Genomic DNA, 24,055 nt, shown 5'->3' with positions numbered 1-24,055 from the left:
TAAAAAAATATAAATAAAAACATTTTTTTTTTCATGTTCTACTACTTTTATATCATAAAATCACTTTTTTTAAACATATATTTTTTTTGCATGCATCATTTATTTTTCCGTCAACATAGTTATATGAGGGCTTATTTTTTTTGCGGGATAGCCTGTAGTTTTTATTTATATCATTTTGGTATGCATAACATTTTTTGATCACTTTTTATTCATTTTTTTGGGGAGGTGAGGCAAAAAAACAGCAATTCCGCCATAGTTTATTGTTTTTATTTTTACAGCATTTTCCATGCGGGATTAGTACCATAATAATTTTTTTAGATCAGGTTAGGGGTGGGCGATATAGACGATATAGGCGATATGCGATATAAATTTGTGCCACGATATGGATTTTGAGCATATCGCCTATATCGCCGGACCGCGATATGATCCTGAGCCGGCACAGTGGAGAAGGAGAGAGTCCCTCCCTCCCCACTGTGCGCGGCTGCCGCTGACCACCAATGACAAAAGAGGAGGAGGGGAGGGACTGACAGTAAATCATTGAGTTTTCACGATCTCAGTGAGCGCGTGAAAACTCAAATCCGATGGTATATTCTAACCCCCAGGCGTTCCAATGGTGACAGGGACGCTTGCCTGGGGGTTAGACTATACAGGGCCACGCCGCTGACAGTAGAACATTTAAAAACTAATCAGTAACTTTAACTTTATTCATTGGTGATCTCTTTACTGTATACCTTACTAGGTCTTAGCTCCGATAACAGCAGGCAGTGCGGGCGGGCGGCGCTCACTCACTGACGTCACGCGCCTGCTCCTCCCACTAGGCGGCGCAGGCGCGTGACGTCAGTGAGTGAGCGCCGCCCCGCGCACTGCCTGCTGTTATCGGAGCTAAGACCTAGTAAGGTATACAGTAAAGAGATCACCAATGAATAAAGTTAAAGTTACTGATTAGTTTTTAAATGTATTCCTGTGAGCGTCGGGGAGGGGGGATCTGTGGATGGCACCGTTTAGGGGAGGGGGGTGTCTGTGGATGGCACCGTTTAGGGGGGGGGGAAATCTGTGGATGGCACCGTTTAGGGAGGGGGGGGGAATCTGTGGATGGCACCGTTTAGGGGGGGGGAATCTGTGGATGGCACCGTTTAGGGGAGGGGGGGGGGATCTGTGGATGGCACCGTTTAGGGGAGGGGGGGGATCTGTGGATGGCACCGTTTAGGGGAGGGGGGGGATCTGTGGATGGCACCGTTTAGGGGAGGGGGGGGGGATCTGTGGATGGCACCGTTTAGGGGGGGGGATCTGTGGATGGCACCGTTTAGGGGAGGGGGGGGATCTGGGGATGGCACCGTTTAGGGGAGGGGGGAGGGATCTGGGGATGGCACCGTTTAGGGGGGGGGATCTGGGGATGGCACCGTTTAGGGGGGGGGGATCTGGGGATGGCACCGTTTAGGGGAGGGGGGGGATCTGTGGGTGGCACCGTTTAGGGGAGGGGGGGATCTGTGGATGGCACCGGTTTGGGGAAGGGGGGGGGATCTGTGGATGGCACCGTTTAGGGGAGGGGGGGGATCTGTGGATGGCACCGTTTAGGGGAGGGGGGATCTGTGGATGGCACCGTTTAGGGGAGGGGGGGATCTGGGGATGGCACCATTTAGGGGAGGGGGGGATCTGGGGATGGCACCATTTAGGGGGGGGATCTGGGGATGGCACCATTTAGGGGAGGGGGATCAGCTCCCTGCTGCTGTGTGCACAAAGCACAGGGCAGCAGGGAGAGTGTAAAGTCCTATTCACCCTAATAGAGCTCTATTAGGGTGAATATGACAAGGGTTCTACGTTCTAGCCCTTAAGGAGACTAATAGTTATTAAATAAAAAGTAAAAAAAAGTTTAAACCCGCCCCCCAAATATAGAAAACAATATATCGCGATATATATCGCATATCGCACATGCTTAAAATTATATCGCAATATAGATTTTAGGCCATATCGCCCACCCCTAGATCAGGTCATTATGGACGCAGCGATACCAATCATGAGTATTTCTTTTTATTTTTTAATCTCTTATAAATGAGTGGATATGTAAAAGGTTATTTATTTTCTTTTTCATTTACATTTTTATTTATTTGTTTGCATTTTTTTTTTACTTTTCTTTATTCTCACACTTTTTTTTTAAGTCCCACTTGGATCTTGAAAATCCAGTGGGGCTGATGGTTATACTATACTTTGCAATGCTCTTGCATTGCAAAGTATAGTACTATCAGGTTTCCTGGTAGATGGCAACACAGGACTCCTTTGCTAGGCGACCGGTTGCCATGGCAGCCATTGGGCCGCTGCCATTGAGGCGCGGCAGCCCGATGGTTGAGAGAGGGAGCCCCCTCCCTCTATTAACCCCATGCATGCCACTGACACTTAGTGCTGATGGCGGCGGCTCAGGAACTGAGCTGCTGCCTTGACATTCAGGAGGACCGCAACAGGGGGGGCAGATGGGGGCAGGGGGCTCATATGGGGGCACAGACTGGCACAGTTAGGGACACAGGTGGCACAGTTGTAGACAGGGGCCGCCGCGTGCAGAGCACGGCCGGCAAAATTAAAGGTACTGCGCACAGATTGTGCACAGGGTACAGACCGGGGAGGCAGGAGATATTAGGGAACACATCAGGGGGCACAGATCGGGGAAGAGGACACATCAGGGGGCACAGATCAGCTAATGCCTGAAACCGGCATTTTAACACTGCCGCGCTCCGATTGGTTAGTCTGCACAGACTAACCAATCGGAGCAATTGTCGGCAACAAACCACTCTAATTAGTCCCTTGCTGGCATTACTGGGCTCTGCACTGTCCCTGACAGCAGCAGTGCAGGGGCAGAAGCTTTAATCCAAGCGCTTTGCAAATTACGTTGGACTGATGAACAGCAAGGCTTTTGGAGATACTTTTATAACCCTTTCCAGCTTTATGCAAGTCCGCAATTCTTAATCGTAGGTCTTCTGAGAGCTCTTTTTTGCGAGGCATCATTCACATCAGGCAATTATTCTTGTGAAAAGCAAACCCAGAACTGGTGTGTGTTTTTTATAGGGCAGGGGAGCTGTAACCAACACCTCCAATCTCATCTCATTGATTGGACTCCAATTGGCTGACACCTCACTCCAATTAGCTCTTGGAGATGTCATTAGATTAGAGGTTCACATACGTTTTCCACCTGCACTGTGAGTGTTTACATGGTGTGTTCAATAAAAACATGGTAACATTTAATTCTTTGTGTGATTGTCTATTGTTGTGACTTAGATGAAGATCAGATCACATTTTATGACCAATTTGTGCAGAAATCCATACCATTCCAAAGGGTTCACATACTTTTTCTTGCAATTGTATACCCTGCTTATCAATAGAGGATGCCCGGCAGACAAAATCAATTCTATTATGAACTAGAACTGACACAACTCTGGAATAACTAGAATAGGTAGAATGATACGTCTGCATGGCCAGACCTCTATCGAGCCGAGCAACTGTCTCGCCCATAAGGCGAGTCTCCAGTAGGCACACAATCGCTGGTAAATGTCTCTGAACCAAGTCAAGAACCGCTTGTCTTTTAAGCCTATCCCCCAGGCCCCAAGCATTCCAGGTTAATATTTTAATAGGTCTCCAGGAAAGAAGAAAAAAATTTAAGTAACTAGTAAACCTCTCCCTTCCCCCTCCCCTCCTCCTGAGAGACACATCGCAAACCCTCCCGTAAACCCCCTCAATCCTCTTGATCTGCTACATTAATGCACCATATCTCTTAACTCTGACCACACCTCCCCCTCTCCTCTCACCCCACCCGTATCAAAAATGGAAATTACAAATACAGAACACCAATGCTTAACCCCATCATGACTGCCCACTGTGTATATACAGTGGATATTAAAAGTCTGCACACCCCTGTTAAAATGTCAGGTTTCTGTGATGTAAAAAAAGAGACAAAGATAAATAATTTCAGAACTTTTTCCACCTTTAATGTGACCTATAAACTGTACAACTCAATTGAAAAACAAACTGAAATCTTTTAGGTGGAGGGAAGAAAAAAATTAAAAATAAAATAATGTGGTTGCATAAGTGTGCACATCCTATTATAACTGGGGATGTAGCTGTGTTCAGAATTAAGCAATCACATTCAAAATCCTGTTAAATAGGAGTCAGCATACACCTGCCATCATTTAAAGTGCCTCTGATTAACCCCAAATAAAGTTCAGCTGCTCTAGTTGGTCTTTCCTGAAATGTTCTTAGTCGCATCCCACAGCAAAAGCAATGGTCCACAGAGAGCTTCCAAAGCATCAGAGGGATCTCATTGTTAAAAGGTATCAGTCAGGAGAAGGGCACAAAAGAATTTCCAAGGCATTAGATATATCATGGAACACAGTGAAGACACTGAACGAGCGCATGGTGGGGGGAGCAGAGCCGCTTCCTCTGTTAGTCCCATCGGTCACGTGACCACCGGGGGTGTCTGGAGCAGGGGCAGGAGCAGAGCTGCAGGGTCTAAGGAGACCCTCTGACTGCGTGTCATGCCCCAGTTACAGTGAAAACAGTAAAAAATTAATAAAAAAAAAAGATCAGTGTCCTCCAGAGGTCTAATTTAATGACCTCCTGGGTGACATATTATGTTCAAAAAATATTAATATAAGTAAAAAAAATAATAATATAAAAAATACAAATTAAAAAAAGTTAAAATGCAGTCGCTAACAGAAACCATCATCATAGTCGCCCCGTTTTCTCGAACCTATACATGTTATATATGAAAACGATCGTCACAAAATAGGGTACCCATTGCAATAATAAATTTTTGTGTCAGTTTTAATATTTAAGAAATAAAAAGCTATAATAAAAAAATACGTTTTAATAATAATTAGCGGTTTTCCTCCAAATTAAACCTATAAAAAGAAAAAAAAAACTCTAAAAAAACATTCTAATAAAAAGTCCTACGTGTCAAGTGAAAAAAAAATTCACAAAAAAGGATTTTTGTAGTCAAACAAATAAAAAAGGTACGGTCACTAAACCACCAGGTGCACCAAATCACAAAAAGTTGCCTGGACATTCAGGCCTTTTTTGGACCCGGTCATGAAAGGGTTAAATATTAATTCCGATCCAACCAGTCCGACAAGTGATCAGGGGTATCAAAAAAAAGAGTTTCCCCCTTAAAAATTATCCGGAATTTAGCTGGATAAACAAACAAGTATTTAATGTCCCTTTCTTGTAAACGTTTTTTTTACCGCCGTAAAACTGCGTCTCTTTTCTTGAATCTCTTTGGAAAAATCTGGGAAAAAGGACACTTTACTCCCATGGTATACGATAGGGGGACATTCACGGGCCCTTCTCAAAATCATATCCCTGTCATGTGAAACAAGTATCTTCGCCATTATTATCCATGGAGGCCTTCCAGGAATTGGTTTGCCCCCTGGAACCCGATGTGCTCTTTCTACCAAAAACAGTGGCGAAAATTTTTATTCTCCAAATTTCTCAGTGATTAGGGACTGTATCATTTCAACGATGTTCTGTACTTCTGCGCCCTCTGGCAGACCCATGATTCTTACATTACATTGCCTCGACCTATCCTCCAAATCCACCGCCTTTCTTTTAAGGATATTAACATCCATCCTTGGGGAGAAAATTTGGGTTTTAAATATTTTGGCTTCACTTTCCAAATCCCCCACAGATTTTTCTATAATTGTGAGTCGATCCCGAATCTTGGAGACATCATCCCTTATCAGGGTCACATCGGACTGGATTGCACCAAGTTGCATTGAAATGTCCTGTATCAACTCTCTTTTTTTTTTTTTTACTGCCAACAGAATTTTTTTTTGTGGGGAAAATTCAGCAATAGACAGATCAGAAATATCCTCTCTCTCCCCCCCCCCCATTCTCATGAGTACACTCCTCCACCACCTCCTCCATTCTAGAAACATTGGCATCATAGCTCCCTTTTTGACCTGCTCCTGCTCTTGTATTGGGAGATTTCCAAAGCTGGTAAATTTTTGCTGTTTCAGTAGGCTTCTGCCCTGTTTTAGAGTAGTCCAATGATCGCCTATTCTGCTTAGGACTCCCTTTTTTTCCCTTTTTTTTCCCCTTTCCTTTTTTTTTCCTTTCCCTCCTCTTTCCTCCCCTCTCTTTTTTTCCTACTTTCCTTCTTTCAAAACAGAAGCTGCAAAAAGGAAACAAGACCAAACCAAAAATATGTCCAGTATGGGCAAATCTCACCAGTCTTCATATGACATCAGAATTAGAGCCACAGTTCATTCAGCCAACACAGGCACATTTCAGGTGTGCATCTCAAGGAGGCCCGAGCAGGACACCATGGCAAGGAGGGTGTATAAGAAATCAAAAGCTATCAATAGCTTAATGACAGTGCAGTGCTCCTTCCTCAGAGGCCAACACAGACGGACTGCGGGGGGAGGCGGGGAGAGCCAAAGGGCATCAGGCGCACATACATCTCGGAACACTGACCAGGTATCTGTAATTCAGGGCCCTTCACCCCCGCAAGCATCCACCAAGTCAGACCAGGGCGCAGCACCTCCGGCGCTTAGAAACCAGTCCAGTCGGCTAACGGGCTCGAGCACAACATGGCGAGGTAAGGAGAGGAGGAGCACGCACCTACGTCATCATGTCAACGCATTAGATGCCGGTTTTAATAAGCCCCTGTAGCTGGTGGTGGATCGACGAAGTCATGTAGAGATGCCGGGCCCTACATAACTTCAGCGCATCTGACGCCAGTTCTTAATGTAAGACAGCTTTAGACCATTTTCTATGCAAAAAAATGATGAATGAGACGGGCCTGCCGACCTGTCCCCTTCCCCACCCACAATTTTAAAACTGGTGTGAGCGGAGCAAAGTTGCAGATGGCGGCACAACTAACCGTTGTGCTGCCATCTGCGCCTGAAGTGCACCTAATCTAGGCGTATTTCAGAATAGGAAATGACCCCAATAGTGTATTGTAATGCATTTTCATTGTCAGTATTACTCTTAAAAGTAGCGAATGAGACCCAGCCTGGGGGCTGGCCTCATAGGCATCAGTACCTGGCAGGCCCTGAGGCCTTTGTATGGCCTCAGGCTGCCTTAGCAGTGCAACGTCCGAACGTGCGACTAGGGTCCTTTTAAGATGTGGCAATTGCAATTTTTCGTGACGCCAGTTGCATTTCAGAAACAAGGGAATAAGTCACCCTATGTAGAAGGTGATGGTGGAACCCAGGTGAAGGAATGACAGAGTGGTATAAGGGTGGTCTATAATGTCCCTTTAGGTGTTGTGGCTGTGCACTTGTCACGGTGCTCCTACCTGGATATCCGGGAACCCCAGGCGTCGCCGGACGAAGCAGAGCAAATAGGGTGAATAGGTGATTGGGAGGATGATGAAAGAGATTGAGTCCAGACTTTGTATTTAGTTTAACTGCAGCTTTACTTTGCATAAACGTTTCTTCAAACAGTTTACAGACTTGGTCTTGGTTTCCAGCAAGCTTTAGCATGGAAATGGCAGGCAAACACTCTCGGCTCTGCTACATCTGCTACTCTTTGGCTCTGCTGTGCTGACAGGATTAAATAGGAACTTTTCCTTTTGCTTTCTGTTGCAACTTCTCACTTGTCTGACTCTATGGCAAGGCACAGGGCAACTTCTTCCTGGCTAATGAGACTTCTAGAAGTGGTCTCTCTGCACCAGCAAAACTAGAGGTGTTCTGGCTGGTGTGGGCAGCACACGTCCAGGAGGGACGCAGCACTGCAGACCTGCTCCCTTAGCAGGGGTCAGCTAGCACTTAACTACTAAACTGGAACTAACTGGTGCCCACCCTTCCTGCAGGACCTGGGACTTGCTCACTCCTCCACAGGGGAGGGAGTGTTAGAATGGACTGGAAGGTTCCATTCTATTCTATCTACTGCTCTCCCGTATTCGCTGCCACCTGCTGGTAAACCAGGCACATTACATTTGAACATAAACAGATGCATAACAGGAAATGCACAATATATGGGACCTGGAATAAATGTATAAAATGGCATTGAGATTGCATACCCAGATAGAAACAGGGTGTAGGTGTGGGAATGCCACTCGGGGGGGAGGTGACAGCAGCCATCGGCACTCTTTGATCGCGATGGGTAGAGAGAGGGAGCTTCCTCCCTCTGTAAACCCCTTAAATGCGACAGTCAGCATTGACAGGGGCATCTATGGGGTAAATCCGCTGGCATACAGCAGGGGCCTGGCTATCAGTAAGAGCCGGGTCCCTGACGCTGATCTGGCTCCTGTGTTCCCCCGATAAGTGTGCTGTACATTTACCCATAGCTATATATGCTGGGGTCACTCTGACATTATTTGCTATTGCTGTCATTGTGTTAAAGAGTTTAAAAAGAAGGGTGGGGGGGGGAGCAAAAATGTGCAAAAAAGTGATAAAAAAGAGATAACAAAAAGATATTAAAAAAAATCTAAAACTTAGGAAACCTCAGGGTGTCATATTCTCAGTCCAGTTGGAAAATATTTCATTCATGTGCAATCGATTCGTGTGCAAATCAAATTTTTGGAAGAATCTGACAAAGGAGACGCAAAACCAATTTCAAGAAGTTCACTCATCCTTGTGTCACTTCAGCAAGTGGTATTTATCATGTAGAGAAAGTTAATACAGAGCACTTACTAATGTATTGTGATTGTCCATATTGCCTCCTTTGCCGGCTGGATTCATTTTTCCATCACATTATACATTGCTCGTTTACATGGTTATGACCACCCTGCAATCCAGCAATGGTGGTCATGCTTGCACACTATAGGAAAAAGTATTAGCCTATGTGCACTCCCATGGTTCCAGCCACCAGAGAGGCCGATGCTTTTTCCTATAGTGGGCAAGCACGACCACCGTTTCTGGATTGCAGGGTGGTCGTAACCAGTGTTCTGATTCTGGTGGCCCACCATAGGGCTCCTGCACACAAAAAACGGAAATGACTCCATGTGCATTCCGTGTCTGTATGTCCGCATGGCCGTTACACAAAATGATAGAACATCCTATTATTGCCGGCATTACAGACAATGATAGAACTGTTCTATTAGAGGCCGGCCGTTCTGTTCCGCATAATGTGGAATGCACACACCCGGTATCCATGTTTTGTAGATCCGCAATTTGTGGACTGCAAAACATCCAACAATCATGTTCATGAGCCCTTACAGTGATAACAGAAATATTAAAGATGAAGTATGATGGTAGACATTCACAGCAAAATGCACAAACATACATGTGGCAGAATTTAGGCTACTTTCACACTTGCAGTAGGAGGGTCCGGCGGGGGAACAGCCTGCCGCATCCGTGCTAACGTTAGCCCACCGTGCCGCCAGAAGTCCGCTGTAGTTTTTGTCCAGCTTGGCATGTTATAGTGAATGGGGCCGGCACGGACCTCCGGTGGCACGGTGGGCTAGCGTAAGCACTCATCCGGCAGGCTGTTCCCCCACTGGAACAGCCTGCTGGACCCTGCTACCACAAGTGTGAACGAAGCCTTACACATATATGGATATCCTGCACTTAAGTCAGTCAGAAACAAGACACATGCAGTTCCTATCACGCATAGGAAACACACAATGCATGAACCAAGACATTTTTTGCCTAACCCTATTAAGTGTAGCACCCTTAAAGGGGCTGCCTCACTTCAACAAATGGCATTTATTATGTAGAGAAAGTTAATACAAGGCACTTACTAATGTATTGTGATGTATTGTGATTCTCCATACTGGCTCTTTTCCATCACATTATACACTGCACGTATCCATGGTTTTGACCACTGTAATCCAGCAGCGGTGGCCGTGCTTGCACACTATAGGTAAAGGTGTTGGCCTATGCTCACTTCCAGCCTTTCCCTATGGTGTGTAAGCACGGCCACCGCAGTGGGATTGCAGGGTGGTCCTAACCACTGATACGTATTGTGTATAATGTGATGGAAAGGAGGCAATATGGATAATAACAATACATTAGTAAGTGCCTTGTATTAACTTTCTCTACATGATAAATGCCATTTACTGAAGTTAGTCAACCCCTTTAACCCCTTTAAGCATAAATGTCTGGCATGAAATTTATCAAATCGTTACCTCCTCAGATTGCACATAATCTACCGTATATTTAAAAGGGTTGTCCTACCATGATGACCTATTGCCTTTCTATAGGATAGGTGATGAATATTAGATTGCTGGGGTCTGACTGCTGGAACACCCACTGATCATAAAAAAAGGGGTCCTGAGACATTCAATTACATTACCGCCAATCACATAATTTATCATGTAGAGAAAGTTAATACGAGCAACTTACTAATGTAGTGTGATTGTCCATATTGCTTCCTTTGCCGGCTGGATTCATTTTTCCATCACATTATGCACTGCTCGTTTCCATGGTTACAGACCACACTGCAATCCAGCAGTGGTGGTCATGCTTGTACACTATAGACAAAAACGCTAGCCTCTCTGGTGGCCGGGACCATGGGAGCACACATAGGCTAGTGCTTTATCCTATAGTGTGCAAGCACGACCACCACTGATGGATTGCAGGGTGGTCGTAACCATGGAAATGAGCAGTGTATAATGTGATGGAAAAAGGAATCCAGGCAGCAAAGGAAGCAATGTGGACAATTACAATACATTAGTAAGTGGCTTGTATTAACTTTCTCTACATGATAAATCTGACTTACTGAAGTAAGACAACCCCTTTAAGACCATGTTCCCTTGATCTTGGGGGTCCCAGCAGTCAGACCCTCACCAATCAGACTCTTATCACCTGTCGTGTCATAGCTGTTTCACCTTTCACATTCCCTATCCTTAAAGGTTTTCTTTGGGTGTAAAAAAAATGTTTTAATAAAATTTTTAAATCTGGCCCAAAATATATGTCCAACTAAAATAGAAATGCTGGCCTGTTAAAGGGCTAGTGTCCACTTTTCTAGTTACCCTCTATCCACAGGATCGGGGATAACTAAGTGATCCGTGGGGGTCTGAACGCTGGAGCCCCCACTGATCCCCCTTCTTGACTGAGTGGCAGGTTGAGCTTATGCCCTGCCTCTCCATCCATTCTCTATGGGGTCACCGGAGATGGCGGAGTACAGCGCTGGCTATTTCCAGTGGTCCCAAAGAGAATAAATGGAGCAGCAGGGCATATGTGTGGCCTGTCACACCATAACAAGGGGGAACAGCACCTGTTCCTGGGATCAGTGGGGGTTGCAGAATCGGACCCCACTAATCATATAGTTATGCGATATGGTGTGGAGAGGATAACTTGAAAACCTGCACAACCCCCTTTAAATCCTCCACCACTTTATTACCAGTATCTCTTTACATGACAGCAGTGATGCCTGTAAATACGGAATATCATCACTGCCGCCATGTAAACCATATGTGTCAATATTGGAGAATATGACGCACTGTGCAGAATTTTTCGGGCATAAGTCCAACCCCCTTTGCAGGTCACAACCTTTAACAAAGCCCAAGCAAAGGCGCTAAAGGAGCAACGTGAGCAAAGGGCACAAATGGAGGGTCATAACTCAAACAGTGGCATTAGGGTCACCTGAGGCAGGGTAGTAGTGTGGATCCTGGAGCAGGGGTAACTGGAGAAGAGGCAATATTAGCGGTGCATTTTGAGTGGGGGCATCTGGAGCTGGGGCACTAATGGGGGGGACCTAGGGCAGAGTCATTAGGGTCAACTGAGGCAGGGTAATAGTGGTGATCCTGGAGCAGCTGCAGGGATATTAGGGGGGAAACTGGAGAAGATTCAATATTAGGGGTGCTTTTAGAGTGGGAGCATTGGGGGCATCTGGAGCTGGGGCACTTATAGGGGTGCACCTAAACTAGAGGCATTGGGGGGACCTAGGGCAGAGTCCCCCCAATGCCATCTGAACTCTGCAGAGAGCAGCACACATACACAGATCTGTGTCGGCTATAAACAAATCCCCCATTTCCCCCTTACAGTCTCCTACAGCTCACTACTGTCACACACCTGAGAAATCAGCCCAGCGCCGCAGAGGAGTCCTTCTCTCCAGCAGCCACAGTTTCCACAGCAGGGAGGGCAGGAGGAGGCAGACTAGAAGATACTGCGAGGCCTCCTGTACAATGTACACCAGTAGGAGGCTGCATCACTGTGCGATACTGCCACCTAGTGGCTACAATAATTATCTCTCCTGACAAAGGAGAAATAATTACTCCTCCATCTTATCTCGGGCGCAGGAGACTGGGGGCCTACCGAGGAATCCTCCGCCTCCCCGGTGGGCCAGTCCGAGCCTGGTCGTAACCATGGAAATAAGCAGTGTATAATATGAATCTATCCAGTAAAGGAGGCAATATGGACAATCACAATACATTAGTAAGTGCCTTGTATTCACTTTCTCTACATGATAAATGCGAGACAACCCCTTTAAGGAACATCCGTCAGCAGATTTGTACCTATGAAAATGGCTGACCTGTTGCGCGAGCGCTTGGCATGAGAGAGTGGAGCCTCTAGGAGTAACGGTAACGCCCCCGTTGCTCCTAGAGGCTCATTTGCATATATTAAAACATCACTTTTCTCAGTAACGCGGGCACAGATGAACATGGGACCGACACAGATGCCTTCAGCTGCCAAGCGCACATGTAACAGGTCAGCCAGCGTCATAGGGACAAATCTGCTGACAGATGTGCTTTAAAATCTCAACTACTACTCAAAGCTTTTTTGTCAAAGGTGACCTATCGGATCCCAGTTTATTAAAAAATTTGGCTTTAGGAATGTGATAAAATGAAACAGGAGTAAAAAACATGATGGTGATGATTTATAGTTGATGCCCTGTTTTCTTATTTATCCAGTCTACGTATTCCTTAGTCAGGCGAGTATACACGGCCACTCCGTTTTGCTTCCCACATGGATCAGTTCCAAAAGAAATGAGTCCTCTGAAGACGCCATTGCATATTAAAGGACCACCCGAATCCCCCTGTGAAAGTAAAATGAACACAGCTGTAATAGTGATTTCATGCTTTTTTGGCTCTCAGTATGCAGTGCGCTTTGAGCACTATGTTGACTAGTGTTGAGCAAATCAAAATCCATGAAAATTCCAGGGAAAATTTGATTCGCCGCAAAGCCGAATTTCCTCTTGCTTCGTGGTAACAAATCGATTTTCCCTGAAAGGCGGTAAAAAACAAAACAAAACCATACTTACCTCATTCGTTTGAGTGTGAATAGCTGGACGCTGCCATCTTGATTGAAGATCCCGCACAAAATATTGCGCGCAGTGATGACGCCGACGTGGTGACATCATCATGGGCCGCATGAGATTTCGCGGTGGATCTTCAATCAAGATGACGGCAGCCAGCTCTTCATGATGAAATGGATGAGGTAAGTATGATTTTTTCATTTTTATTTTACACTTTAATGCTAATGTCAGATGCCGCGATCAGCTATAAACGCGGCATCTGAGGGGTACAATGATGGGGAGCAGCGCAATCACCGATCCCTGTCATTGCACCCACTACTTACAAAGAAATGCACTTCGCAACGAAGTAATTCGTCACAAAGCAAATTTTTGTGTAAAATTTGGCAAAGTAGCCAAATCGAATTTTCCAATACTTTGCATTTCTCCAATGTTGACCTTTTTAGTTGGAGGTTTTGTTCATATCAGCGCCGGGAGCCTCCATCATAGATCCCATCCTAAATGTTGTAAAGAATATTTTTTTTGCAGTAATATGATGGACACCATGAGAGAAACCAGACAGAGGCACTATAAGTCAATAGGGCCCATCGGGCAATGTTGATAACTGGCATTTAACGGATTTGGGCCGTCAGTTAAGGCTACTTTCACACTTGCGTTGTTAATTCCTTTATTGAGATCCGGCAGAGAATCCTAATACCGGAATTAAGCGTTTTGATTTTGCACATCAGGATGCATCCGTTCCATTAGGATGCGGTTGTGTGAAATCAAAACGGAAAAAAATGTATCCGTCACTAAATAAATTGAAATTCAATGGGTGACAGTTCCGGTTTTTTAGACTCCTAAAAAATGGATCAGTCATCATTGACTTTGTGTTCAGTGCTGAATCTGTTTTTTTCCCGTTATTATGACCGGACACAAAACTGCAGCTTGCAGTGGTTTTGTGTCCGGTCACAAAACAGAAAGCTGCTGGAACGGAAGACGTCCTGATGCATCCTGAACGCATCTCTTCCAATCAGAGGACTTAACGGAAATTTTTTTTTCTGGTATTGAGATCCTCTGCCGAATCTCAATAACAGAAAACAACAACGCAAGTGTGAAAGTAGCCTTAGGGTCCATTCACATGTCCATAACGTGTTTTGCGGATCTGCGGATCCGAAAAACACTGACACAGCAAATGTGCGTTCCACATTTTGCGGACCGCACATCGCCGGCACTAATAGAATAGGCCTATTCTTGTCCGCCATTGCGGACAAGAATAGGACATGTTCTATTTTTTTTTTGGGAATGGAAATGCGGAGCCGGAAGTGCGAATGGACCCTTAGTCGTTCTGCTCCTGTGACCGAGCAGGACAATGGAATTGAAAAACGCAGATGTGAACGGAACCTAAGTCGTTTACATAAGAAGGTGAGAAGTTTGTAAATACGGTGCATTCGTTCTGTTCTGCTGATCATGAGCAGTGATGGCCAGTTCGCCCGCGAACACATGCGGGCTGCCATCTTAACTCACAAGTCCGGCGATGCACAGGTAAGTCCTTACCTGTGCCTGTGCGCGAGCCGGTCTGAAATCAAATGCGGTCACCAGGAGCAGGCAGTTCCGAGAACAGCCAGATGAAGGCCCCCGACGGCTGTTCTCAGAACTGCCTGTTCCCGGTGACCGCATTTGTGCACAGGCAGAGGTAAGGACTTACCTGTGCATCGCCGGACTTGTGAGTCAAGATGGCAGCCTGCATGTGTTCGCGGGTGAACTGGCCATCACAAACAAGAATTTGGCTTTGCTTGGTTCTTGTAAGCAACTCCACCACGTTTCTCCTACATTTTCTCGTTTGATCTCTCAGTTACCAAAGGAAATCATCTTCACAATCTTACATTACAGGAGTCTTGTCCTCCAGGCCCCACATTGGTGCACATCATGTTCTCTGTAATGTACACTTCGTTTTTCAGATTTCTCTGACATGTTCTTCTGTTCAAAACGGTGACATTTACTTCCATGAGACGGTCGGCAAATTGATCTCCTGTCCATCCCCATCCGGCTGTCTCACAAACTGTTCCTTCTTCAACATCTTCATACGTTTGCGGTAAGGACTTCTTTTGGACATATTTTCCAAACCCCGCTGAAGCATTTAGCTGCAATTAAGCATAGTAATGAGCATTTAACATGGTACACAGTGCGTTCCTACAGTGACAAATGGTTGGCCTAGAAACCTAAAGGATGTAAAAGGGTTCTGTGAGACATCAAAGACCTTTTCATATTTACAGGCAGTGTGGAGCTGGGGAGCCCAGGGCCCATCAGTAAAATTCCTTCTGTAAAGCTACATGCAAATACTAGCTGCTCACACAGCGGCAGGCAGCAGAAAGGTCCCTGGGGAAAGAAGATACTGGCCGGCGGCCTCTGTGCCTCGAAGACTTCTCCACCACCTGATGCATCTGTAATAATATACTGGGTGGTCTCTTAACTACCCAGTTTTTTTTTCTGGATGCATAGACGGGATGGGATGCCTATCTGTATGTAGCGCAATCTGCTGTGCCATGTGCCATGTGCCACTTGTGCTAGGGTTGGGAGACTGGGACCCCACCTTTGCTGAGGGGCTCTCAGGGGGATTCACCTGGTCCCCTCTGGACCAGTTAGAGACTGGGTGCAGAGGTTAAAAAAAAAGAAGAAAAATAGACCCACTGCTCCCCGCTGCTCTAGTTCCAGAACCAAGCTCCCTTTTTCTTTGCTTCTAGTTCCTATTTGACCAAAAGTGTGACATGCCATTCAGGGCTCATTCAGACGACTGTACGTGTTTTGCGGTCTGCAAATTGCGGATCCGCAAAACATAGATACTGGCCATGTGCTTTCTGCATTTTGCGGAGCACACAGGGCCAGCCCTATGATTAAAATGCCTATTCTTGCCCGCAATTGTGGACAATAATAGGACACGTCACTGCTGCTGCCATTTTCTCTTAACCCCTGCACTCTACAATCTATCTATCTATCTATCTATCTATAGAAAAAATGGCAGCACTGGATAAAAGTAAATGAAAATAATGCCAGAGGTGCAAGCCTAAATGGACCAGTAAACAAAACAACAAAAAGTAAAACTAGAGGAAGATTTATTCACCCTCGCGTCCATGGGAAAACAACAACGCGAGTGTGAAAGTAGCCTAAGTCACTCAGATTCTAGAATCTAGATATTATGGCGGAGCTTTGGTGGCATTCAGCGGTGACTGTCTAAAACCTTCCTGTTAATGGCTATCACACCATATACGATAAAAGATAAAACGTACACAACATAACAGAACTTTTTTTTCCTTACTCTCATCAGCAGGATGTCGTTCTTCCTATTTATGTCATTGTACTGCGGGTGCTGGAGAATCTCAGTAACATTGAATTTCTGCCTCCCCTCTTCTGCCGCATTGTCATCACTCGAATGGGCTCCAAGAATAACCATCACTGTGCCCCCAGGGCTACATGAAAGAAATGAAAGGTGCAAGCTGAATGTCTGCCGGATAGTTGATATTACATGTTGCACCAAGTGACCCAGAATTATTTTAGGTCTTAAAGAGGACCTTTCACAGTTTTTTTCAAAACTAAGTACATTTACAAGTGCAGTACGTTCTGCTGATGCTGCTATAACTTTTTTTTTTTTTCAAACACCCCTCGGCTGCCCCGCTGTGCATCAGGACAGGGGGGAGGAGACGCCATCGCTTCTCGGGGGGGGGGGGTCGGGGGGGGGGTCTCCTTCTCTCTGGCTGTGAGCTCTCCAATCGCAGCCAGGGAGAAGGAGACACCCCCTGAGAAGCGCTGGCATCGCCTCCCTCCTGTGCCGATGCTATCTATTAGCATACAGGGTGCAAAAACAGAGCAGGGGCACAGCGGGGCAGCCAAGGGGCGTTGAAAAAAAAAAAAGTTATAGCAGCATCAGCAGAGCGTACTGCGCTTGTAAAGGTACCAGGATTAACATAATAAAGTGAAAGATCCTCTTTAAACTAAATGTCCCCCTTTTAAAGGGGTTGTCCACTTGTTACAATCCCCATTTGTTGAAAGGGTCCCTGAAAAATAAGCTGATCCCCTGTGATCAATGGAAATCTGCAAGAGAACTAGGCAGCAACTATTCACCTGCTTGGCAGCGCCCCCACGGGAGAATTGAAGCATAACATTATAACTGTTTGTTAAAGTCAGTAGGTTGCTGTGTAATGATCCAGGGTCCTCCTCTTTATATCTCTTCTCTTTTTCATATATTGGATGAGATACTCCTGATTAAATGACTCATTTCTTAAGTTCCAAATATTGACCTTAAGGCTTTTAGGAGATTTTTTTTTTAAATGTTGCCTCTTTGAATCCTAGCGATTCATTTTTATTTGAGGTTAATGTAGAAGCGTGAGGTTTTATTTTTTTGTAGAAGGAGCTGTATTTTCTCTTTCACTGGAAAAGTAGCCGTTGGCATAACAGCAGCGACCATCCAAATAGCTGACTCCATGTAATTCTGAGCATTTTATCATGGGACACAATGAGGTTGATATATCTTTTTAGTGTTCTAATCTCAATATTTTTTGGAATACAGTACTTTAGATTGCCTACATGAACATAATGGTATATGATAAAATTGTCGCCACTAGGTGGAGCTTTAGAACCTACTGCATACTGTGTAATTATTAACTGTATTCTTTAACTCTATGTGTGTGGGGCTCAGTCTCTTAAGCTTATTATCAGGGGACCATTCTGAAAAAGGATTGTCAAAAGATTCTTAAAGGTCCAGAAAACAGTACATCCATCTTGTTTGAAGAATTAAAAAAATTTGAACTCCCACAATCACATTTTCTATACCCTGCTGTGGTCAGTGTAATGAAAAGACAAATCAACGACACCTAGATTTTTTTCTGCCAGTTAATAACAGATTTTTTTTATCAGTTTTATTTTCTGATTATAGATTTTATTATTCTGTTCTCTGAACATGATTATGCGGGCGGTCAGAACTCTCCAACATTTAGAGATATGCTTTACGGCTCCCACATGGGCCACAGGCACAATGGACAGGAGCTAACCCCGCTGACTTCTATGAGAGAGCCTGTGGATCCTGTGTTGTCTATATCTAGAGGTAATATCTGTCATTGTAATTCTGTATGTGATGATAATGATGAAAAGTGATCTGTACAGACGAAGACGTGACTTTGTGGCCAGTGATAGGTTTTATACTGCTAATCTTGCCCGCAGTTTAACTTCGAGCTGCTGGGCTGACAAGATGCTACTTCAGCATTAACCCCTCAAGTATAAGAGCACTTTAGCCCAGCTTTTCCATTGCATTTGGGCTTCCGTGTTCCTGCTGTAGTGGTACTTTGGGTTGTTCGCTCCAAGCAGGGAGCACAGGGTTAAGGCAGGAATCTATTCACAGCTGTCTCATTTGCTGTTGAGTTCTACCAGTATCCTAGTGTTAACCCTCTGCTCCACCATTGTGCAGGGGCCTGCATGTGTTGCTGGATCAAAGTACCACAGTGCCGTTTAATAGATGGATCCATGATTATTATATGAGCCAGATCCTCGGTACATTCGACCTATGGATACACTGTGCTTGGCTAATCCTGGACCCACTGCACTTTCCACTATCAGGGACGTCTAAGGGGCCATCTGGGTCTGTCAGAAAGACATTCCCCAAGGGTCTTTCACATTTTACCGTACAGGGTTTCCTGTTTCACAGGGTCTTCTGACATCTTGTCCCTCCTTTTAGACCCCTTTCAGACGAGCGAGTTGCACACTCTGGACTAAGCAGTGTGAGTATGCAGCAGCTCCCGTCCTGATCTCCCAGCACTGACGGGGTAACATAGCATTATATTGATTTATGATGCTCTATAACCCTTAGAGGTCTGGAATGTATTGGATAACACTGACATAATGCTGTCACTGTTATCCAATACATTCCAGAACTGTAAGGGTTACATAGCATCATAAAGCAATATAATGCTACATGACTCCATCAGTGCTGGGAGGTCAGGACGGGAGCTGCTGCATACTCACACTGCGAGTCCAATGCGTGGAACTCACTCGTCTGAAAGGGGCCTTTCTATTCTATTCAATTACCTGTTTTTAATTATAAGATTAAGGCTACATTCACACAAAGGTATTTTGTTTCCGTGTCCGTTCCGGTTTTTATTGCGGATTGGATGAGGACCCATTCATTTCAATGGGTCCGCAAAAAATGCGGACAGCACACCGTGTGCTGTCCGCATCCGTATGTCCGTTCTGTAGCCCCGCAAAAAATATAGAGCATGTCCTATTCTTGTCTGTTTTGCAGACAAGGCTAGGCATTGTTACAATAGATCAGCAAAAAAAAAAAAACAGACGCAACACGGATGTGACACGGACGTCATCCGTATTTTTTGAGGATCAGCATTTTGCAAAATACATACGGTCGTGTAAATGTAGCCTAAAGGTTAAGTTTTAACTCTGCACATCTCAGTTATGTCCAAATGCGTGAAGGGGTTAAAAAATGAATTTCTGTCTGTCTTTTCTTTTTTCACGCCCAACCAGCTGGACCAATCTGCACCAGATATGGCAGGTACATTAGGTGCTCAGGCTCAGAAAGGTTTTAGACTGGGTCTCAGCTCTTTAGGACCTACCGTTCTTGAGATATTCACTAGGGATGAGCGAATCGACTTTGGATGAAACATCCGAAGTTGATTCGCATAAAACTTTGTTCCAATACTGTACGGAGCGAGGTACGGAGGTACTGTATAGTGCGGAGGTACCACTTGGAACCGAGCCAGAGTTCAGGAAATGTTTTTTTACAGTAGAAATCAATTTATGAAGTTATTATGCAAAGTCTCGCGAGACTTCGCAAAGTAATAACTTCCGCTCATCGGAGCCAATACATTCTAATACTGTACGGAGCGCTTGCTCCGTACAGTATCGAAACAGTTTTATGTGAATCGTCTTTGAATGTTTCATCCGAAGTCGATTCGCTCATCTCTAATATTCGCAAAAAAAATAAACAATATGGCACCATCACATGACCCATTAAAAACTTGCAGGACCTTAATTCTTAGCCACTGACATACACACAGTTTTACACCCGATTTCTATAACAACCCAGCCATTTTTCTTCGGTGTTGTAGGGACACTCTGGATGGGTGCACTGCGGAGGTCACTGTTATGTTGTCGCTGTAGATGATATTGTTATGGCGGCACTGTACATGTCACTTATAGGGGCATTGTGGATGTCACTGTTATGGGGCTGCTGTTTTTGTCATTGTAATGGGGTCACTATGGATGATGCTGTCATGGAGGCACTGTGGATGTCACTGTTGTAGGGTCACTATTGATGACGCTGTCATGGTTGTAATGTGGATATCTTTTAACCAGACCTACAAACAACAAAATGAAATAGAGCTGTGCGAAGATGAGTAGTTACGCCACTGTATATATATTTCCTAGAATTAGTACAGCACCTTGACTATTCTAATCATGCCGGTCTACCTGGACACGATAACCATAAAATCTTTGTAATATCTTTGTACAACAGTCTTGATATGGCATACTTACATCCCACAATGAGCAGCAGTTACCACCCATTCTGAGTCTATCAAAGTTCCTCCACATATAGAGTTATATGTTCCTTTTTGGACTTTTATGTAAGCCATGTAGGGTCTGGAATGAGGCTTAGCGATGCGGCCATTAATGATCTCTGCACCTGTGTGGGATAAGGTAGACATGTATCATGGTGGAACTGATAAAGACATCCATGTTGGTTGATTTATATCTAATATTGATGGGTAGCTTTAGTGAGGAGAAGTAGATGACGCTGTGAATTTGTCCATGGGAAAAAAATTATGTGTGAATCCACCCATTGGCATGCTGTTTACATCCTTATGAAGATAAGGTAAGAAACATACAGGCACTGAAAGACACTGACATTTCCAATGGAAAAGAACAAAGCATCCTCAAATATGTTCTGTTCCTATATGTATTATTATATCATTTATATTATACTGTATTTTGGTTGGTGTTAACAAATTTTTTTACACTAAGGGGGATTTACTAATCTATTTATGCCACTTTTGTGGCCTAAATAAGTTGCAAATTTTGTCGCATGCCATTTGTGCAAAGTGGTGAGAAATGGTGGTCTGGCATGGGTGGGCTAACTGGCCCAGCTCATTTATCATTTTCCACACTGGTTTTTGGTGTGAAAAATGGCTTAAATCTATGCCAGCAAGACGGCTGATGTAGAGATAAGTCTGTTGTATGGCCAAACTTTTTAGAGGCCTGCATCTCGAGGTAACTTTGGCGCTTCCTCCGGCAGCACAGAGGGACTTGATACTGGTCTGGAAAACGGCGGTCTTAATAAATATCACCTTAAATGTTTCTTATGTATATATTTTACTTTTTTAAGTATCAATATAGTCTATGGGCAGGACCTGAATATAGGAAGGACAAATAGAGCAGTTGACTTGTGGCCTCCACCACCTGGGGGCTTCCACTATCCTCCATTTAGAAATTAAAAGACTGAATATCATCACTTAGGGTCCATTCACACGTCCGCAATTCTGTTCCGCATTTTGCAGAAAGGAATTGTGGACCCATTCATTTCTATGGGGCCACACTATGTGCTGTCCGGATCCGCATTTCCGGATCCGCAATTCCGTTCCCGAAAAAAATAGAACATGTCCTATTCTTGTCCGCAATTGCGGACAGGATTAGGCATTTTCTATTATAGTGCCGGCGATGTGCGATCCGCAAAATGCGGAACGCACATTGCCGGTGTTCATGTTTTGCGGATCCGCAGATCCTTTTATCCGCAAAACACATACGGATGTGTGAATGGACCCTTAAGAACAGCAGGAAGTAGCTGCAGCCTACAAAGTTTAACCTCCTGGTCTCTACGACTAAAATTGACAACAGTTCTGTGAGTCATCTAAACCCTGTGAGTGTTAAAACCATTCAAAAGAAAACAAAAATTTCTGATAAAAAATACAATATTATGCAATTATAATCTAATGTGATTGTGGTCTTATAGTCCTAGGACAGGGATCAGCAAACTCCGGCACTCCAGCTGTTCTGAAACTGCAACATCCAGAATCCTCCTTTCACTTCTATTGGAGTTATAAGAACAGCTGAGTAAGTGTGCATGATGGGAGTTGTAGTTTCCCAGCAGCCTGAGTGCCAGAGGTTGCTGATGCCTGTCCTAGGATGAGTACTGATAGAATTGTTTCATACCTAGCAATAAAAAATAACAAGCATCTTGGTGTCTCTACCTTTTCGAGAAGTCTCTCGAGGGTTTGCTGATATGACATAGTTTTCTTCCTTCTGGAAGATAGCTCCTTTGCATTTTTTCCCCCATGTAGCACTGCCTTTAAGTCAGTCTCCATATACCAGCTGGATCTCTCCAATGAGGGCCAGTAACCCCCTAGAGTAAGATCATGATATTCGAATCAGATACTAATTGTCTGATACTGGAGATGGACAGGACCTCCCTGGGTTGTTTAGTGGACCAATATCGCTCCTGAATCCACACCTAATTCCTTCTTGATGGATGGTCCAAGAAAATGCATGGTACCAAATAGTAAATGAAAATATCAATACTACAAAGTTACAGTATAAATCATAATATGTCTTACCTTCAGAGATCAGCAGACAAGCTGCACAGAAAAGCAGGGCGTGGAAAGGTTTCATGACCGTTTCAGACGATGTGCGTTTTTCAGGCTGTGACTCTTTAAATACTGCAAGCTCCAAAAACATTTATCTACACAATCTACCACAGATACAGTGATTTTATCCAAATATAAAAATTTATCTCAGTTGCTATGCACTGGGTGGTTTCAGTAGCACGAGGCAGCTTGTGTCAGACCCTTGGACTTCCTCTGTACAGTTACAATTGCTCAGCTCTAGCCTCAGAATACCAAATATAAGATCTGATCAATGCTCAATGAATTGGATAATATGTAGCCAAATATACATTCAATTTAAGTACAATACTTTTCATCTTTTTATATACGTATGCCCTTTAGTTTCTTCAGTACAGGCTTCCCATGTCCTCCTTTTCTCTTTTGGAGGAGATAATGCTGAGGAGCCAAGGACTGAGTTTTGAAGCAGAGAGAGAGTGAGGTGAGTGAGGTTCTTATATAAGCAGAAATGCCTTTAGACTTCTCTGGCACAAGGGCCCAGGACTGACTTCTACCTTTGCACCAAGGTTGACTCAGCACCAACATGGTGGTGCCACTAGTCTATTATGTTATGCTTAGTTTTGTAGAGTTTAAGTTCTTTGGGAAAAACGACCCAAAGTCTGCTAAAAAATGACAATAAGACACATTTATTATATACAATTTATTGACAAAACCTAAACACAAGCACCACACATATAGTACAAAAACATCTTTATTGTGTTACATTTAAAGACATGCATCTACTAAATAGCAAACATAGTAAAAATCAATGCAAAGAGATGTGGAGAAAGTGATATCCCCCAGTCACTGGGTCCCCATATATGTCATACTCATACAAGAATGAATACTAGGGTAGAATATTATATCCCTCATAGATATATACATAAATGAAGTTACCCACCAAAATAGTGCTTCTATCAATACACAGTATTATGGTGTATAGCCAAATGTTCAATCATATCATGTATCAGTAAAACATGACTACATCAGGCTATCACCATATATATATATATGTATATATATATATATATACACACAGTACAGACCAAAAGTTTGGACACACCTTCTCATTCAAAGAGTTTTTTTATTTTCATGACTATGAAGGCATCAAAACTATGAATTAACACATGTGGAATTATATACATAACAAACAAGTGTGAAACAACTGAAAATATGTCATATTCTAGGTTCTTCAAAGTAGCCACCTTTTGCTTTGATTACTGCTTTGCACACTCTTGGCATTCTCTTGATGAGCTTCAAGAGGTAGTCCCCTGAAATGGTCTTCCAACAGTCTTGAAGGA

At 44.2% G+C, this 24,055-nt stretch overlaps 1 protein-coding gene across 1 annotated transcript; it reads right to left on the bottom strand.

The window, feature by feature from the left end:
- Positions 1-12,628: 12,628 nt before the first annotated feature.
- On the bottom strand, positions 12,629-22,790 carry LOC120992329 (granzyme A-like). The gene is made up of 5 exons (XM_040421245.1): positions 22,710-22,790; positions 20,638-20,785; positions 16,418-16,568; positions 14,988-15,245; positions 12,629-12,906 (listed from the first exon to the last, which is right to left on the bottom strand). Exons 1-5 carry the CDS (start codon positions 22,762-22,764, stop codon positions 12,748-12,750), a joined length of 771 nt encoding a protein of 256 aa, XP_040277179.1. The 5' UTR covers positions 22,765-22,790; the 3' UTR covers positions 12,629-12,747.
- Between the last annotated feature and the right edge of the window lie 1,265 nt (positions 22,791-24,055).

Source organism: Bufo bufo, chromosome 2 (genome assembly GCF_905171765.1).
Source record: "Bufo bufo chromosome 2, aBufBuf1.1, whole genome shotgun sequence".
Classification (NCBI taxonomy): Eukaryota; Metazoa; Chordata; class Amphibia; order Anura; family Bufonidae; genus Bufo; species Bufo bufo.
Note: the sequence above shows the minus strand (reverse complement) of the source record. Positions and strands in the feature narration are given on the sequence as shown.

Coding starts and splice junctions, on each gene's coding strand:
- LOC120992329 (XM_040421245.1), bottom strand. CDS start 22,764: ATGAAACCTTTCCACGCCCTGCTTTTCTGTGCAGCTTGTCTGCTGATC. Junction 16,569..20,637: donor ACTGCTGCTCATTGTGGGAT/GTAAGTATGCCA, acceptor TCTTTCATGTAG/CCCTGGGGGCACAGTGATGG. Junction 12,907..14,987: donor GAGGACAAGACTCCTGTAAT/GTAAGATTGTGA, acceptor TTACTTTCACAG/GGGGATTCGGGTGGTCCTTT.